Here is a 20586-nt window from a genome sequence, read left to right as displayed (position 1 = left end):
TGCGGGGCTCGATCCCAGGACCCTGGGATCATGACCTGAGCCGAAGGCAGCTGCTTAACGACTGAGCCACCCAGGAGCCCCAATAAATAAAAATTTTTTATTAAGTCTTTTATTAAAGATTTTATTTATTTATTTGAGAGAGGGAGAGAGTGCCCATGATCTACGGGGAGGGGCGGAGGGAGAGGGAGAAGCAGACTCCCCACTTAGCGGCAAGCCCATTGTGGAGCTTGATCCCAGGACCCTGGGATCATGACCTGAGCCAAAGGCAGACACTTAATCTACTGAGCCACCCAGGTGCCCCTCTATAAACTTTTTATTGAATTGACATCTATTATGAAAAATTGGTAATACTACGGGTGGTTTTTATGATAACCTATATTCCAACAATATTATGTTGGCGCTAAAGATCATTATGAGGGTGCTATAGGAACATAGAGAAATATGTAACGAAATTTGAAGAATGCTATATAAAAATGGAATATCCACAATTATAATAATTATGTAATAGAATAGATACACATAGGAAATCTACAATGAAAATGGCTGCAAGTTTATCAGGAGAGTAAGGAAAATAGGATTATGGCACTTGAATACTGTTATTTTAATTTTTTTGGTCTTTATAAAAACTTCAAAATATCAGATGGCTTGGGGGGTTCAGTTGGCGGCTGTTTCTAATTGAATCCATAGCCTTATGTGTGTACTGACAATACTTGGCTAGAGCCCACTATACTGTAGTTATTTATCAGATTTTCTCTGGTCACTAGCTTGGATGATATTTTAGGTAATGGTGACTGACACTACTGTATTCCTCTTCTTTTCAGTGATGAAAATGCCAGGAAAGATTTAAAGACCCTACCAGCCTTTCCAACCAAAACTCTTCAGGAGCATCCATCCCTTGCTTACTGGTAAGCCAGAGCAAGACAACAGGTGACCTTGATATCATAGCCTCCATTGAGAACTGCATGCTTTTCAAGAAATTAAAAGAAACATAAGTGAAGAAAGTATCAAATAGCCCATCACATGCATCAGAGTGACTATAAGTAGACCTTGGTCCTTTCCGTGAGAGGGTCTTGCCAAAGCTACTGGAGATCATCATACTAAGATTGTAGTCATTTGTGAAGTGTGGCTACTTGCCTTCTCATTCACATGTGTTAAAGGTCTGTAGAGAGCACTTTTAAGTAAACATAATGCTCAATACGTGTGCAGTCGCTGTGTAATGTGGCCGTAATCTAGCAGAGTGTAATATACATGTTATAAAATACAGATTTCCTTGGATGGAGGTTTTCTTAATGGCCAGAAATGACCTGACTGATCAGAAGTGTCTTCTGTGGCCAAAAATTGTTGTATATTTCAAGTCGTTCTATTTGTTTCTATTTTAATAAATCCATAGTACCCATTTTCCTTACAGCATTTTTCCTAGAAAAGTACTTATTTCCCCCTTTGAATTAGTTACATCCCCTTTAAGTACAGTTTCCTTGACTTATGGCTCTGAATCCTGAAGATAGTTTTCTTTTCCACTGAAAAACTGATTACAAAATAAATATTCAACATGAATAGCTTTAATAGGAAAGATGAAATGCAGTTCCCACAGAAAGAGCAAAAGTGAGACCTGAGACTACATTGCTTCCTGAGTCTGGAATCTTCCAAACAAATCCTTGTTAAGTGATAGTTTCTTAAGAAAAAAAAAAACAAAGACCATTTACCACTGATTACTGGTTGTGTAGAGATAAAAACATTTACCCTTCTAGGTTATACTTGAGATATGACGGGTCTCTGTAAGTAGGGTACAGTAGCTGACATCAAAGGTGAAAGACTGTAGCCTAGTTCTTGCCTTTCTAGTCAACAAGTTTGGCTTTTTTTTTTTTTAACTTTTTTTTTTTTTTACTAAGTAATCTCTACCCCCAGTGTAGGGCTTGAACTCATGACCCCAAGATCAAGAGTCACATTTTCTACTGACTGAGCCAGCCAGGTGCCCCTCTAGTCAACAAGTTTTATATTGGGACAATAATGAAGGGTTTTCTCTGAAAGCAGTGTGCCCCAGGTAGCGAGTGACAAGAGAGTATTTTGGATTGCACACCGGACTCAGAACAGTTTTAATCCTCTCTAAATCTTTGTGGATAATTTAAGGAAAATGCCTTTAATAACTAACACATGCTGATCTCTTTTTTTTAAGCCATTTAATTTCCCTAGCAAGGCTCACTAATTAGTATTTAATAATAATATTTTGTATTTTATATCCCAATTATGAAAAATACCAGTTTTTCATATGATAAATTGATATTATCTTTCCTTTTCCAATAAATTGTTTTTAAAAGTATTGATGTATTTATATATCATATAAAATATAAATAAAAATTCATGATAGTAGCCAAATGTCTGAGGTTCAGGAATCCATGTCCTACAGAAACTCAAATCAGCCAGCTTCTATCTCCCAGACAAGTTGGTGAAGGTCCTTATTCTCAAGTTTCTCAACAAGCCAGGTGAGAGTCTTGAAACTGGGTCTGTACCTCATATAATCGTGCACACCATATTTCTCATTTCCTTGTTTTACAGTGAGGACAGGGTAATTGAGCATTATTTGAAAATCAAAGGTCTGACTCGGGGTCAAGCGGTGGTTCAGTAAGTATCTGTCTTTCCTTTTGCTTAGATAGAATTTTAATGTCTTCTGTTTGAAGAAATCATCTGAAAATGATTTCTATTGTGTGGTTTGTGTGTATATCGTCCCCATCTGGTTAGAAAAGCCTTGCTATGAATTATAAAATGCCTTGAGTCATTCCATAGCTGGTGTTATTAATTCAGATATCATCCAGTGTCAGGCAGGTAGCAAAACAGAAATTTAGGCCAAGTGTAGGGCAATAGGGAGTGGTGGGGACTGAAGTAAACTGGAGAGCTGTTGTCCTGAGTAGAGGCAAGGTGATTCAGTCTCAGAAATCAGGCCTAAAGCTATCAGACCTGATATTTCTAAGAAAAGCTGGAAATTCTGATTTTTAAAATCCAATTTTAAACATTGCAAAGTAATTTTAAGAAAATTTTATTACAACGCAAGCCAAACAAAACCTATCTGGAGGCCATGTTTGGTTGCCTAGTTTGCGACTCTACTTGGAGTAGAGCATACAGTGTTGGTGTTGGATAATCTATGTCTGCATGCTACCAAGAACAGACCAGTGATATATCTCTGCATTTTAGACTTACAGAGTTACCACCCATTTATTTATTTATTTTTAAGATTTATTAAAATCAGCGGGGAGCCCTGACGCAGGGCCTGATTCCAGGATTTTGAGATCATGACCTGAACCGAAACCAAGAGTCTGAGGCTTAAGCGACTGAGCCATCCAGGCACCCCACCATCCATTTATTAACAATAGTCCACAAGCTACGTTGAAGTTTTAAAATTACAAGAACTAAATTTATAATTTTATAATTTTAAAATTATTAAATGAATATAGCATTATTGCTGTAGTAATTGTAGAATAACTTTTATGGCCATAGAAGTTCTTTTAAAAACCCACTGAATATCGCTCAGAGCATGTGAGAACTGAAGTAAGGACTTAGAGACCGCATTTCCCCTAGTCAGTGTATAGATCTCCCTTACGACCTCTACCTCTTGCACTAATCGCCTTTTTATCACGGCCCACCTTCTGTGGTCTTCAAGGCAGAAATCAAAAATGAGCGGTCCTGAAGTTGAATCCTTGACATTTTAACTCGTGGTGCTTGTTTTCTGCGGGGGTGGGAAACGAGGAGTAACAACTTCCCTGAAGGATTTTAGGTTAGGCTAATGAGCATGTTATGAAGTGTCCTTGTTTAAATGCAGAGTCCTTTTACTTCCCTTGATCGTTATGGTTGTGGCTCCAAGTAAGAGACTAACTTGGTGGTTAAGGCTCTAGACTGTAATCCATCTCACTTTGTTAGAATCTTGGTTGTGCAGTGTATTTGCTGCATGTTGCTGGCACATTTTACATACAGGCCATTTACTTTTTAAAAAAGCATCCCAAATTATTGATTACAAAACCCAGAGCAATTGATATTCAAACTGTCATTAAAAAGCCCACTTGTACTAAACAGGAACCTCAATTCTTTGTGAGCAGAGAGGAAGTCTTACACAATTTTATTTCACTCCATAAAACCTTAGAAGTACACAGTCAATATTTGTTGATTAGAAATAGTAAATGGAGAAATCATTGTTTTAATTTTTATTTGGAGGGGTATTTTTTTAAAGATTTTATTTATTTATTTGAGAGAGAGAATGAGAGAGAGAGAGCACATGAGAGGGAAGAGGGTCAGAGGGAGAAGCAGACTCCCCGCTGAGCAGGGAGCCCGATGCCGGGACTCGATCCCGGGACTCCAGGATCATGACCTGAGCCGAAGGCAGTCGCTTAACCAACTGAGCCACCCAGGCGCCCTGGAGGGGTATATTTTTTAAAATCAGTTTGATATACAATAAAATTCATCCTTTTTAGGTACATATTTCTTAGAGTTTAGACCTAAGAGTTAAGTAGATATTTCTAAGAGTTTACCACAATCAGTAAATGGAATCACTTCATTTTTTTTTGACAATTTATTTTTTTGACTATATGTATGTACGTATGTATGTAATTTCTAGGCCCAACATGGCACTCCAACTCACAATCCCAAGATCAAGAGCCATATGGTCTGCTGACTGAGCCAGCTAGGTGGCCTACAATTGCTTTACTTTTTACTTGTTATGAGCATGACCCAAAAGTTGTTCTCATTGCTTTGCATTAAGTGCTTAGTTTGGTGCTTAGTTTTAAAAATACTTGCAGTTTGGGTTTATGATACAGAAACATACTAGAATATGTTTCTAAGACATAGAAATCTTAATATGCAGAAAATAACATTTCTTATAGCTTTTGGGAATTGAAGTTTTGTTAGCAACTTCCTAACATTTGGGTAAGGTAAAATATATTACTCCCTAGAATGGCTTATTCTATTTCTACTTTAGTCAGAGGCATTAGCCATGGTTGTAATGAGGAAAGTAGACACAAATTGTGTTTCTTTTCTTTTCTTTTTTTTAAGATTTATTTATTTATTTGAGAGTGAGCGAGCAGGGGGAGGGGCAAAGAGAGAGGGAGAGAGAACCTAAAGCAGACTCTCCGCTGAGTGCAGAGCCCTGCGTGGGCTTGATCTCAGGATCCTGAGATCATGACCTGAGCCGAAATCAAGAATTGGACACTTAACTGACTGAGCCACCCAGGCGCCCCACAAATCATATTTCTGTACATCACTTTTCCCAAAATGATCCTCTAATTTATTAAGAGATTATAATATATATTCATTTTTCGTAGGTATATGAAAATAGTAGAAGCTCTACCCACATATGGAGTCCATTATTATGCAGTAAAGGTAAATACTTTTGCACATGTTAGTTTGACAGCACCAATGTCTAAAATCACATAAATTAATATGCATATGTATGCAAATTATCTCTATAAATTTCAACATTTAAAATATGATGGATTTTCTTAAAAAATTAAAAGCCTGTTTATATCTTGTCATTTGTAGCAAATTATAAGGCTCGTTATTTTTGTAAAATACTTGCTCCATTCAAATGTTTTCCCAAAACCTCTATTAATCCTAACGTACTCAAATTATTCTCTTTTAGCACATCCATTCCTTTTACCTATTTTTGCTGCTATTTCTCTTCCCCAGTGGTTCACCTGTCTAATAGTGCCGGATACTCACTTGATAGAACCTTTATATGAGAATCATAAACTTGCCATTGTCATTTCAGCAAATTCATAAAGTTCTCAAAATTTTGCAGGATTTGTGATAGCAATTTTCAATTGGTATATTTCATATTTGTGTAGTATTTTCAGGTGTTTTCTTTCTTTTTTTTTTTTAATTTATTCATGAGAGACAGAGGGAGAGAGAGGGAGAAGCAGGCTCCCAAGGAGCAGGGAGCCCAATGCGGGACTCGATCCCAGGACTCTGGGATCATGACCTGAGCCGAAGGCAGATGCTTAACCATCTGAGCCACCCAGGCGCCCTCAGGTGTTTTCAAGCAGGGAGAGATTGATTAAGAATGAAGGGGGGGGAATCAGAGGGGGCGACGAACCATGAGAGACTATGGACTCTGGAAATTAAACTGAGGGTTCTAGAGGGGAGGGGGGGAGGATGTGTTAGCCTGGTGTTGGGTATTAAAGAGGGCACGTTCTGCATGGAGCACTGGGTGTTATACGCAAACAGTGAATCATGGAACACTACATCAAAAACTAATGATGTAATGTATGGTGATTAACATAACATAATAAAAAAAAGAACTATTTTGAGATGTAAGGGATAAAGCACCATTAAGAAGGGGGTCTTGTTTGAAAGGAATTTTATCATAGATGAATCTTGAGTGACTTTTCAAGTTACAACAGTATTTGCAATTCAAAATGGGAGATTAAGTAATAAATACTTGCATAATGAGGATACCTTGTACTAAAAATATGCAGCAATTCAACTTCGGTTTCTCCCGATTCCTGATTTTTTTGCATATGGGTATATGTTTAAGTCTAAATTTTTCTTTCCCTATGTCAATACATCCTTCGCTTTGGCAAGACCTAAAAGATAAATTTATGAAAAAAAAATTCCTCTCCTCCCCATATGTACCTCAAAGTGATGATTCAAACATCCTGCCATTGAATCATACAGTTCTCCAAAAGAGCTTTTCAGTATTCCCACATTCATTGTTAAGCGGATTATAAACATCAGGTTTGCAGCCACCTTTCTCATCTTTGTAATTCTTTGGAAACTTCCCTGACCATTATAACTGGTTACTGATCAAGAGAACAGAGAGCTTTTTTTCTTTTTCTTTTTAGTTTCTTTTCTTTTCTTTTCTTTTCTTTTTAAATGGATAACTGGCTTTCCACTTGGGATTAATTTTACATTTTCTTTCTTTTCTCCAACAGTCAAGACAATAATGGTTCATTCTTTTTGATGGCATTAATAGTGTTGATCTAACTTACGGACCTTTTTTGAAGGCATTTTAATAGGAAATTAGGTTTTTAAGTAATGTTTTGTTTACCAAGGCAACTTTATTGTGACTTGCTGATATTTGTTAAAAGATGAAATTGGTAAATCTTTACCTCTAGAAGACTGAACAATTAGGGCTTGGTTCTCATGTTTTTCCATCTTCCAGGATAAACAAGGACTTCCTTGGTGGCTTGGAATCAGCTATAAAGGAATCGGCCAGTATGATTTGCAAGATAAAGTGAAACCTCGGAAAGTAAGTGTGGATCATTTTAGGCACATAGGAAAACTTAAGCTATTCTGGATTTGGCAACATTGCTTTAATGGGCACCGGAATAGTCTCAGACAAGTAACTTTCGTTAGTGAAGCCATGGGTTCAGAGAAGGCTCAGGTTAAGTGAAAAATGCTTTTTATAACTAATTTATGTACCTTTCACCCAGCAGTTCCACATCTGATCATGTATTCTAAGGGAATTAAGTTATGCACAAAGACTTAACTGTAAGGATGTTGATCCCAACTTCATTTGTAGATGCATACAATTAGATTTCTATTTTAAGGTCATATGAAGAGAAGGATGACATTTGTTTTCCAAGTTTTGTATATATCTATCTGTTATATAGGCATAAAATATTTATTTATATATATAGTTATATATAATGTTAATATATTTTTTACATAAATTATATACATACACACACATATATACATACATACATATACATACATATGCTTACTGACATTGGATGGATACACAGGTGGATGAATTGTGAAGACATAAGCCTGAGTATTTGGTGCTGGCTCCCTCTCAGTAATCCAGTCCTGACTGATCTTTTGACTACTGCTGCTATTTTCACTTATCTTTGGTTCACAGTTTTCCACACGAAACATGTCTGCTTTTTTCAAAAGAAAAATAAGTTCTGTGCTGTTTATTAAAAGTCACACTCTCTCAGGTTTGGGTGTTCCAGACCTAATAAATGACGTTATTTTCCATTTGAACTGTGGCCATGACGCGTCTTCTCTTGATCCAAGCACAGACGTATAATCCGTTTCTGCCCATATGAGAATGGATGAGTCTGTGTAGACAGCCACCCACCTGCCCTGGCCTAACCGTGTATTATAATGACGCGAAGGTTTACTCATGCCACCCCTGGTTGGTTTCACTGCCCTCCCTGTGCTCTGCCAGCAGCGCGCGACACGACAGTGAAACAGTGACCTATAATAGCAGACCATGTGCTATCACACCCCGACATTGAAGCCTTGAATAACTCCTATCATTTCCATCTGTCTCGTGCTTTAATGTCTGTTAGAAAAACAGCCATATTCATCATAAAGCGGCCTTTGTCATCATACCACAGCATTATTCGTCTTCTTTGTGGTTTTTCAGCTTTTATCAATGCTCACAATCTTTCGTTGAGTTAAAATAACTAAGCTCCTCTTTTCTCCCCATTTTATGATTGTGAAGCTGACACAGACAACACAAAGGGGTGGCCCAGGGCTCACCCCCTCCTAATGCCAGTCCTGCCCTCCCGGAGCAGACTAGCTGAGCATTGAGCCTTCTTATTGGAAAATATTGATCAAAATAATAAAATAACATTTCATAATCTATTTCCATCTGTGTGAGGGACAGGAAGACAGCATGTATGTAATCCTATAACAAAGTGGTGTCTCTGTAAGCCCTGTGACCAAGATCAATTGAAGTAAGGTATACTTACTTAATTTCCAGGAGGAGTATGAATAATGTTGTTCATACTTGAAAATTTGCCTCTAAGACCAAATTTCAAATAAATAATGTTAGAAATGATGGGCATATGATTTTTTTCAAAATCATTTTTATTTATAGTTACTTTTTTAACCAAAAGGTATACATAGCCATTGTAAAAACAACAAAAATACAAACTACAGAAACATGTCAGTTAGGGCAGGAAGTCCTTCTGCAATTCCCATCCCTTCCCCATAATAACCACAGTCAGGAGAATGATAACTGGTTCATTGAGACTTTGTCAGTGTATATCCTAAGCTTTCCAGAAAGAGAAATCTTTCTATGCACACTATTTCGTCCCATGTCCTATTTCTCCAGGTTACTTTATAAACACATCTCTCTTCACTCGGTCTAAAGCTGCCCAGTATCCAATATGTGGAAATACATACAAATACTGATTTGCTTTTGATGGACATTATGGTTGTTAACTGTGGGGGTCCGTGGCGGGGAGAGGGAGCATAATGAATTCCAGTCAAGGCATATAACTAATCCCTAGTTTATCTATTTTATATTACCAAATCATTGCTTATCGTGTTTTCTTGAGGTAGACCTCAACCTATATTAACATTTTTTGGTCATTTATTTCTCTGCTGAATTTTACTTTAAGAAATAACATTCAGGAGTCTCACTAGTTTCGCTGAATCTTTCATGTCGTATATAACTTAAATCAACTCACAAGTCATCTCTTAGCGAATGTGGCTTCATGAAATTGAGAATCCTGCAGAATATAAATGCACCTACTAAAAACAACCAGACTTTCTCCCAAAATAATGGTGAATCAGAATTTGCGCAGTAAATATTGCAGCGAATTTCCTTTCAGTTGCTTATGACTCACAGCCCTTTCTTTACATTCACAGTTTCATAGGAATTGGTCAATATTGTTTGACACTGATCACAATCAGGCTTGCTTGTTCATCCCAGAGTTGAGACAAGGATTAGAAGACACTTTCTTTTTTCGACTGGCAGAGTTTTTGTTTTCATTTTCAAGATGTGCCATTCAATTCAAAAAGGACCTAACCGGGCCATCTTGTTTACCACTGCCTCGTCTTCTCTGTCTTGGTTATTTTTGCAGCTGTCCACTGTACCACTGTTTGCATCCTCCTTCTTCTGTTAAAACCCGACAATGGATTTTGCTCCCATCTGTTTCTTTTTCCATGGCCAAACAACCTACGGGTTTAATTAGAGGGAGAATGTTCTACAAGTCACTGCCCTGGCCCAGTTGGTCCAAATGAAAGAGCCATAATTTAAAAGGCCGTGAGCACTGACTTGTAAAGAGGAGGATCATGCTTCAGCTGTTTGCATGACCTGGGCCCACAGCAAGTTACCAGTGGCCGAGCAGGAATGAAGGTCAAGATTGGCAAACCCTGAAACAAAGGCTGGAATGGGAGGCCTTGGAGATGCTCAGCCTCTTGAGCTGCTTGTTACACATGCCTGCTGAGTTATAATTATGTAGCTTAAAAACAGGCCAGAAGGGGGAAGATTGGCCAATAATAAGAGAGACTGACTAATGCCAAAGCCTATTTCGAAAAAAATGTTTGCCCAAGACCCACAAGCTGAAGCTTTCTGTCCTTTCCATATAATGTCTATTAGTTGTAGCCTAGAAATGTTGGGGCCTCTGTTTCTCGTACCTGCCAGAACACCCAGTTCTTCATGTATTTTGGCTCTAAGGCTTTTGCCAGTCGTGGGGGAAAGTTTTCAGTCTGTGTAGGATAATGATGCAGAGCAAGAATTTGGGAAGCAACCCATGGCCTGTCTTTGGTGTCTGGTGTCTGTTTGCTCTGTGACCTTGGGCATGTTTTTTTAATCTCTCTTTAAACTCGGTGTCTTCGTCTGCACCACGGTAATACCACTGACGGCATAGGGTGTTTGTATGAATTACATGAGATTATATTCAGCACTGTGCCTGATACACAGTCCTCACTACGCAACTGGTTGTTGTTCATTGGTAGTGACAGAGAAAGACAATTTAAAAAGGTATGAGAAATAGGCTTGGTCAGAGAAGGACCCAACATTGCTACAGACTTGTAGCCCTAGCGTCCTAAGAGTCCACACTCAGATTTTCTCTTTTCAGAGACTCTTAAGCACTCTGTGCCAATTTATTAACTGTAATGCCCTAAGGCATGATGCAAATTAAGAGAATTTTAAAATTCTGAGTAACAAACCACAAAAATTCAGGGTATTAAAAATTCAGATCACAAGCAGTTTTTTTTTCTTCTTAATTCTCCCTTTATGCATGAAATGTGTCATTGCAAACTCTTATGGAATGTGAAAACATACCAGAACTCAACTTAATTTCAAATCGTAGGACATTTGAACTTAAAAACAGTGAAGTTTTACATTTAAAACAAAAATGCAAGCTTGTGTTCCCTAGGGTTTTTATTGCTCGTTCAGTATTTCAAGGAAAAATGTCATTTCTTCACAACGAGGTAGAGTGGGCCAGTGGCTAAGTGAAGTATTGATAGATGTCATGACTGATTTGTAGCCCTCCAGCAAGTTATTTGACCTGGGAAAACCAGACCCTGTCAGAGATGGGAGAAATAAAAAAGGTACGCCAGCCAGGGTGTCACCAGCAGACCTTGGTGGGATAAAATGCTGTTCAAGATTAGTATCTTCGTGCATTATAACTGCTAACCAAGTTTTGTGATGTGCATCATCACCCCGGGGCATTTCAGGGTGGGGAAAGAGTTCTTAGCCTGTTAACTGATTTTTTTTTTTAAACTATTGGAATTCCCAAAAGCCTAGAGCCAGATGAATTAAGTCACAAGTACAGGAATCTTCCTGTTTCCTTGTCAGGAAAGTACAGGGTTCATTTCATTTAAACTCGGAGACTTGCTTACTTTTCTAAGCACAGCCATCTTGACATTTCTTGCCACTCCCGGTTTTTCCACCACCTGCTGCCACCTCACCAGGGAGCTCGATGGGGCTTCTCCTTCTAACACTGCTTAAGTTCTGGATGAGCTTAGCTGCAGGAGAAGGAGGAACATGTGCTGTCCAGTCACACTTTCTACGTCGGTACATAATAAAGTATGGTGTGGAAGAAAAGAATGGAATTAGAGAATGTTAGAGAATGTCAACTGAAGACCGGTCCATCCTGTTTGTAAAGTGTCTAAATTAAGCTCCATCCACACCAATAATCAATCTAATCGTTAAAGCCTTCTGCAGAGTCACTGGGAGGAGAGCTCAAATCCTACGTGGGTTTGAAATAAGAAACCAGTCCTGCACTCCTGCCTACTGGTTGGCTGACCTGGAGCTGTCACTCAACCTTTCTGGGTCTTTATTTCCTCAACTTTCAAATTCCAATAATTCTGTCTACTCTATCTACCTCAAAGATCATTGTGAGGACCCAGTGGGTTAGTGACTAATTTTACCGAGTAGATTTTTTTTTTCCTTCCTACCATATTATGATGTATAGAAGACTGTAGATATTTTTCTTCCCCTCCTGTAAGCTCATCACAGGATTTTAAGCAGTTCTTCTAAGACAAGGAACTCTCAGAGAATCGGTTGGGCATTGGTGAGTCTCCATTTCCATTTCACAACTGACAAGCAGATGGAAAGAATTCAAGGCAAGCAGCCTGATTAGTCATAAAGTCTAATTGTAAGGGAGGCTGGGAAGGGTAGTCTTTAGGTGGGTGGCCATGGGCAAAGCCATAACTCAGGGTGTTTTGTTACTAAAAGGAAGGAGGGAAAAAAGATCCTGTGGGTGATAAGTAGTTTCTGTCACACCGTGTTTGTTTTCTCTGAAGTCTTTTAGGGGGATGGTCAGTGAGAAACTAATGAGTGAGCAAAGAAATAAAACAGGATGATAAATTTGGGATAGTTCTCGTGGAAACAAAATGGAGGGACAATAATGGGATGGGTGTGGAACCTCAGTGGGTTCAGGGAAGGCGGTTGAGAAAGGTGACATTTAAACTGGGTCCTGAAGGGTGGGAAGGAGACAGGCTATGAAGAATGGGTTGGCACGTTCTAGTCAGAAAAGAGCGTATGCAGATGGGAAGGGGGTAGGCACGTCATAAAACTGAGAGGAGACCGCTGAGGCTAGAGCTTCAAGGCTGAGAGTTTTCCCTGTAGAAACAGGATGGTGTTTGAAGAAGAGGAAGTGGCTGCTGGACAGGCAAAACCATTCGATTTCATTGTTTAATCTCTTAGTTTGTATTTCCAGCCATTTACCGAATGGCTGAATTGTTGGCACATACAGAGAAATGAAAGATAGTACTTTAATAGGATTGACTTGTCCAAATGCCACTTTGGACATTTATCTACCATGAGTAGAGAAAGCGTTGTGAAAAAAATGTTCTAGGAAGGGGCATAAACAGTAAAGGCTTCTTCACTTTGTACTTATGACCAAAGATTGGTTTGGTTTTCATTCATTCATCCTTAGGGAACAAATTGCTAACAAGAGAGTACAGTTTTCCCCAGTTTTACATTTTAACAACAACGACAATGTATTGAGCCCATGTACAGGGACCCTGAGCTAGCACTTTATATTCTTTATTCCATTTAAGGAAAAAGCCAAGTCCCTGTCATTAAGGACGTGACAGCCCATCTGGAAAGACAGAATTATATTCAAAGTTAGGGATTTTACTGAAATATTTAATAAGTGGGCTAGACACCAAGCCGTGAGAAGGGATGTCAGTTGTAAACCCTCAAATGAGCCATGCAGGGGCCCCTCAGCAGCAGGTCAGCCCTGGTTGTACCATCCACGTGGCGGGGAGCCCTCTACTGCAAGTATTAACAGGAAGTCATTAGGTCGGCCCTGGGAGGTTAGAGATTCAGCCACAGAGGAAATCTGGGGAGATCACATCCCCTTGGATGGTCAGAGTTTTATATTATGCATTTCCTGATGACCAGAACTTCATCTAAACTTTTTCTAAAATACTCCCAGTGTTGTACTCCTTGCATTTAAGACGTGATGTTTCATTATGGAGGGTTATGATATCACATCTCAAAAGGTAATTTTTGCTACCCGAGTACATCCCATTTGGGTATGTTATAACATTTTTGTTCAGCACACCTGACTCTGTTAGCATGGCCTCTTCTAGTCTGATGGGTGGTGTTCAGTCCCTCTGGTGGGTAACATTTGCATTTAGAAAATCTGAACAACCATTTGTTCCTAAGGAGATTACCTAACTGAGAAAAATAGGACCCCAGCGTTCATTATTTTGGAGCAAACATTTCATCTTCTACATCAACACACTCCACCTACCGAAGCATAGGTATATCACCAAAAATTATCCTCTGAGTCAGGCTTTCTCAGTCTCTGCACTGTTGACATTTGGGGTCAGAGGATTTTGTCCTGAGCATGGCCTGATATTCAGCAGCATCCCCAGTTTCTGCCCACCAGCTGCCCGTAGCACCTGTCCCTGCAGTGTGACTACCAGAAATGTCTCCAGATATCCCCAAATGGCCCGAGGGTTGTGGATGAGAGTAGGGAGTGATGTAAATCATTGCTGGTTGAGAACCACTAGTGCAAGTAAAATTTGAGGGTCCCAGAGTCCTTTTCTGCAAATGGCTGTTATAACTGCTGGGGTTTTTTTTTCCTTGGGGGTCGATCTGAGGAATTTTCCCAAGTTTTTGTTAAAAAAAAAAAAAAATCTCCATTGAGTCCTCTTCCCAGATGAGTGAGGCAGGATGGTGTACTTTGGTTAGGCAGTGGGGTTTGGGGAGCCTGGTTGTGCCTGGGTGTGAATACCAGATCTGCCCCCATTTAGCTTTGTGGCCTTGGACAATTTATGCAAACCTCTCTGAGCCTCAGTTGTCTGTCTTATAAAATGAGGCTGTAAGTAGTAACTCCCTGTAGGGTTGTTGGGCAGACTCACTCTCAGGCACATAAGCATTTGATGGATAGAAGGATGGCTGGCTAGAAGGTGGTCAATGTGGCTTTCTAAAAGTCCATGATCCCGCAAAATTCTGTCTTTGTGAGACTCCAAAAGGCAAAACTCATCCACTCACTTGATCATGAGTACTAACAGTACATTCATCAAGTATAACTTTTTTTTTTAAATGAAAAAAGCATAAATCAATAATACAGTTCTTTGGTTTTGCTTCAAGTTACAGCAAGGGATCACCCGATGTGAGTCACTGTTTGATGTACAGTCATATAGTACAGCTCTGACTATCCCAAATTTGGTCATTTCCAGGTGAACTTGCAGTTAAATGATTAACCTATATTATAAGTGCTATTAAAAAAAAAAGCCTCTGATGATGCCTTTCCTATCCTGGACTGGTGTTATACCTTTGGGTGACCTCTAATTTTGATTTGTTAAGATTCAAAAAGACAGGGTTTTTTTTAAAGATTTTTTATTTATTTATTTGAGAGAGAGAATGAGATAGAGAGAGAGCATGAGATGGGGGAGGGTCAGAGGGAGAAGCAGACTCCCCGCTGAGCAGGGAGCCCGATGCGGGACTCGATCCCGGGACTCCAGGATCATGACCTGAGCCGAAGGCAGTTGCTCAACCAACTGAGCCACCCAGGCTCCCCTCAAAAAGACAGCTTGATCCTTTCTGTCCGAGGCTTTCCCTCAGTCTTTTATTAGCCTGGGAGGTACCCCCCGGCCTATGGCAGGTGCACACTCCTCAGCATTGTTGGCAGGTTCCTTTTCTGGGTACCCCAGACAGGAGGGAGCTTGCTGCCATGCGTCTGTCTGTGGGAGTGCCCTTGACCCACCCCACCCTCCTCCTCTCTGACCTCCGTGATACAGGAACAGTGAACAGATTTCCTACCCAGAGGGTGTATCAGGAAACCACCGATGAAATCAACAGAGATATAGCAGTTTTTACAGAGGCTGAAACTCGCAGAATTGGAAACCCGATGTGTCAACAGAAGAACTTGACTGGTTCTCGTCAGTGGAAAGACAGATGTGGGATCCAGACAGCTCTTTCTACTTCTGTTTCTGCTATTAAATGGCAGTCCCCCATCCTCACAAAGACATGATAACATTACGGAATTGGATGGCATGTCCTTCATAACAGTTACAACTAGCTCTATCACTTACTGCATGTTTATTCTAAACCAGACGCTGGGACTAAGTGCTTCATAAATGTAACCTCACTGAACCCTTCCCACAACCCTCTGAAGCAGGCGTTGCTCCAGTTTTACAGATGAGAAAACTGAGACTCAGAGAAGTTAAGCAAGTTACCCCCCCCAAAAAAACAAGTGATGGAACCAGAATGCAAACCCTTGGTACACTCCACCATCCTCACCTCACAGACTCAGTCTCGTACCATTAACTTCTTTTGCAAACCCAGTTGCCATCTAATTATTTCAAATTCCTTAAATAACCTGGAGCCCTTCACCGTTTAAGTAGGGCTTTTGCTTGCAGGGAGGATGTTTGCTCTCGATGCAGGGACTTGCTGAATGGAGGCAAAGGCGCTAGTATTTCCCATTTGTAAGTGATAAGAGGGGGAGGTGGTGGCTTTCAGAGATCATGTTTCAAGTCCGGCCCTGGTTTTTATGTGTGTGGGAATGGACGCAAAGAAAAACACAGCTGAGCTGCATTGTGGTTCTTCCTGTAGAACCTGTTTATGCCCAGGGTGAGTAAACCTGGGGTAGCAATGTCTCCCTGAGACAGCCTCCAGTGAAATTTGTGCCTGGATTTGAAGCAACTTATTTCCCGGGAAGTATCATCAGGATCCCCGCTCTGGTCCATTTAAAAGAATGTGTCTCCCTTCTGGGAAGATCTGCCAGAGAGAACTTTGCCCTCTTTCTCCCTGATCGGAGGAAGGAGTAGAACTGGGGAGGTGTCACCCGCTAGAGTTGCTGATGTCAGTAGCGTGTCAGCCGTGGGAGGCTCTGTTTGTGAAATTGAGTTACACCTCGATGTCTTATGAAACTCAGAACTCACCAGAGCTGCTGTCTGGGAGAGGGGAGGTGGAGCAAGCCTTGGGGTTTTCCTTCACATTTCTGTCCCATTTTTGGAATCTCTGGATGAAAAGAAATGAAAGCGTCCAGTCTACGGACATTTTAGGAAATGGGTATGTAGCTTTAAGCTTTCACTAATAACTCTTGCCACCTGGGTGATTGTTGTGGTTACATTGACTGTGTGTTCGGACCACGAAGGGCTGTGTTCTTAGCGTGTGCTGGTTTCTCTCACTGTGTTTGGGGTTGGGGGTCCAGGTTGAACGCTTTTGTCTCCTGGTTACATGTGCATAGGAACTTTAAGTTCGTGCTATTCCTTTACATGAGGTTCACATGTTCGTGAAAAGTCTTGGCTCCTGTACTTCAGGAAATGGTTGTGCTGATGGTGCTTTGCAGTTAGACAATTTAAATGCGCCCCTAAGATTCCCTGAACATAATTTCAAACTCTGGCCAAAGTCTACTAATCATCAATAGTGGGACAAATTCCTAGTTGAGAGGAAAAGCTGAGACTCAGGCTAGTACCAGGGGGTTGGGAAAGAAAATAGAGCAGGGCACTCGGCCTCGGGAATGGGCTGCTTTTTATAAATTATTTGATTTTCAAATGCACATTGCTAGCTCACTTCTGTTTCTCCCAACCAATTGGCAAATGACACCGAATGCAGCATTAGAAGGTCAGCAGTGGGAATAGAGAAGTGGGTTCTATTTACAAAAACTGGAGGCTCTAGCTCAGAAACCAAGAGGGCAACCCCACATTTACCCCCCTCCCCACCTCTGCTCCAGTTCTTGGCACTAGGTTTCTGTCACATTTAGGGGAACTCTGGTAGGCAGGAAACTGGTATCACAGAGAATCACCCCTGCTTGGGGTCCCGTTTTACTTTCACTTTGCATTCTTTTGAAATTTCATCTGTGGTTCTACTGAAACATCCCTTTGAATATCTTTCCATTTGAATATGAAGTCAACATCTTTGATCAGAAGGCATGTGCTTACTGGAATCTGTGAGGATTTCCTAACTATTTTTATTTAGTTGAGTCAGAGGAAAAAGAGTATGCATGTACCCCACACTGGCCTGGTTTTAGCATTCAAGGAAGATTTACTCATGAGGTGAAGATTACTGTCAGAGAAAGGAATAAAATGGTTTCAGGTTGTTGATTTGCAACAAGACTGCATCACATATCCGTGCTTCGCCTTAGTGTACCTTCTTGATTTTTTGATGATGAAGCTGAGTTCCAGATTTAGGAAAAATCAGCATTAATTAAAGCTGTGCATCTTTTCTGCGTTCTTGATTTCGTAGTTATTCCAGTGGAAACAGCTGGAGAACTTATATTTCCGTGAGAAAAAATTCGCCGTTGAAGTTCATGATCCACGGAGGTGAGGATGACAGCCTTTTCTTTATATGGTTGCATTGACAATCCCTGTAACCCTGCTGCCGGGGACACTCATGTGCACGTTTTTGTGCTGACATGTTTTCATTTCTCCTGGGTAGAGCTGGGAGGGGGATTGCTGGGTAACTCTTTTCTTTAACCTTTGGAGGAACGGCCACAGTTTTTCCACAGCAGCTCTACCATTTTGCATTCCCACCAACAACGTATGTGGTTCCCTTTTCTTCACATCCTCCCTAACACTTGTTATTTTTAGTTGTGTTTTTGTTTTTTTAATAGTCACCCTGGTGGCATACAGTGATAGCCCATTTTGGCTTGGATTGGCATTTCCCTCATGACTAATGATGGCTAAGCATCTTTTCATGTGCTCTTTGGCCACTTGTATATCTCCTCTAGAGAAATACCTGTTCAGATCCTTTGCTCATATTTTTAATTTGGTTTTCCTGGCCACTTCTAAAACCATAGTTGCCAAGTTACCGCCATGGATTGAAGTCAGGATTGTAGGCTCTCTGAGCTCTTCAGAGGAATTCATTATCAGTCCTCAGTGTTTGCCTTTCAGATACGTTTATGGATGCTTGGAGGTCAGAGGGATTGGGGAAACAACTGTGACAAAAAGAGGACCAAGAGATAAGCCAAATTCCTACAAAGAACATTGGTACCCTTCTCCCTCCTTCCCCACAGCGTCTTCCTGCTCCCCCTTCCTTCTCCTTTCACCCTCTCTTCCTCTGACTCTCTCTCCTCTTCTTATCTGGCACATAAGCAGTACACTGGACCAGTTTCAGACTTGCATATCTGCAGACGATATTATCATGTTCATCCTCTGATAATGTCAGAGCTGCATAAGTCTACCTAGATCTGAAATGGTCTTTTACCTTGAGGGAGGTGTTGACCCTGCCCTCTCGGTTGCGTTATCTTTGAAATATTATCACCTTGATTCCTGACCTCTTGTGATGGTCACACATCCTGTGGTTTTTTAAGTAAATGTTTTTAGTACAGCCCCTAATTTGAGTAGTTCTTACCCTTTGGATTATGTGCGTATGCATTTTTGAATATGGTAGTTTAAAAAAAAGAGAGATTATCCAGGTGTAACGGGTTTCTTCATAAAAGGAGAAAATCAGAAGCTTGGCTCCTCTCAACATCCGAGTGTGACAGCAGGAAAACAAATAAGAAGATACTTCATGATCACATTCCTCACTGGGTACATGTTGTGGTGTGCTGGGCCAGAGGTGAATAAATCGAATGCTTTGCTTAATCTTTCAGGATTTCTGTGTCAAGAAGAACCTTTGGGCAAAGTGGGCTCTTCGTGCAAACGTGGTATGCAAACCCTTCTCTCATCAAGTCCATCTGGGTAATGGCAATTAGTCAGCACCAGTTTTACTTGGACCGGAAGCAAAGCAAAGTAAGTCACTAGAGTGTTTCTATAGGAACAGACTTCCCTCCCTCATTTGCTTTCTGCTCAGAAGATAAGCTTCCTCAGAAAAGATGGAAGCACATGGGATTTTGTTCTTTGAGTTTTTGCTTTTTAAACTTTCTGACCGTTTTAATTTTCCTTACATTTAAAAGAGGAGCACTATATATAGCCTGATTTAGAAGTTGTAAGATGGGCCAACTTTTCGGCACGTGTATACATGGACACAGGTGACATTTTAAAGTTAATGATTGAACTGTACCATGAGAGAGATTCATGCGTATTTAAACATTTTCGATGTAAAGCTTAAGTTTTGTATTTTTTTCTTCTGAAGTGTCACTTGGGCATGTAAAAATTCTAAATTGTCCTCTCTGTTGACATACTTATTCCATAGTAACTTAATCATTTTATTAATTTGAAATAGGTTCTGTTGAATGAATTCTGTTTCCATGTTGTGTACCTCTTAGGCAAAAATTCCTTCAGCCAGGAGTTTAGACGATATCGCGATGGATTTGACTGAGACAGGAACACCGAGGGTCTCCAAAATGGTGACACTGGAGGCCAAAAGTCAGTTCATCATGGCGAGCAATGGCAGTTTAATCTCTTCAGGTAACATTTTGGGAAAGTACAAGTGATTTTTATTTTTCACTTTTTTTGGTCCTAAACTACTTTTGGGGGTCATAAACCACTTTTAAACACATTTTAGACCCATTATTTGGGGAGTAAATAAGCCTATCAAAACCTATAGCATGCAGCATAAACCAATGTATTAAAAAGTAAAAGGAAAGTTAAATTATAAATAGCTTGCATAAACAACACTGGTTACAAAGATAGTGAACTCCTCAGGGTAACTTGAAAGGACATTTTCTCCCCATCTATTCTATCAGCTTCTTCTCCCAATATTTAGTTTTTGATTTAGACAGTTGTCTAATGCTCTACTTAATATATAGTCAAACGTGACTACAAGCTTCAAACCTCACCCCAAACCCACCTCCCAGTGTGATTGCTGCCCTGAAGCCCTTCCTCTGTACACGTATATGTGGACACAGGTGACATTTTAAAGTTAATGATTGAACTGTACCATGAGAGAGATTCATTCCAAATGCTGGAATCTCTCTTTTTTTTTAAAGATTATTTATTTATTTATTTGAGAGAGAGAGAGAATGAGATAGAGAGAGACAGCATAAGAGAGGGGAGGGTCAGAGGGAGAAG

General features: G+C 40.1%; 1 protein-coding gene across 4 annotated transcripts in view; it reads left to right on the top strand.

Moving 5' to 3' along the window:
• FRMD4B (FERM domain containing 4B) overlaps positions 1–20586 on the top strand; it is a 315073-nt gene that overhangs the window by 273618 nt on the left and 20869 nt on the right. For all 4 annotated transcript variants that reach the window (XM_073901535.1, XM_025885439.2, XM_073901534.1 and 1 more), the window contains 7 exons: positions 822–905; positions 2554–2619; positions 5304–5361; positions 7142–7228; positions 17879–17955; positions 19227–19365; positions 19842–19983. In XM_073901535.1, the coding sequence (XP_073757636.1) occupies positions 822–905; positions 2554–2619; positions 5304–5361; positions 7142–7228; positions 17879–17955; positions 19227–19365; positions 19842–19983 (653 nt within the window). The remainder of the gene's footprint in view (positions 1–821; positions 906–2553; positions 2620–5303; positions 5362–7141; positions 7229–17878; positions 17956–19226; positions 19366–19841; positions 19984–20586) is intronic.

Source organism: Callorhinus ursinus, unplaced genomic scaffold (genome assembly GCF_003265705.2).
Source record: "Callorhinus ursinus isolate GAN/ISIS: 27379988/994484 unplaced genomic scaffold, GSC_fseal_2.0 scaffold15, whole genome shotgun sequence".
In the NCBI taxonomy this organism is placed as follows: domain Eukaryota; kingdom Metazoa; phylum Chordata; class Mammalia; order Carnivora; family Otariidae; genus Callorhinus; species Callorhinus ursinus.
This window is presented reverse-complemented; position numbering and strand designations above follow the sequence as displayed.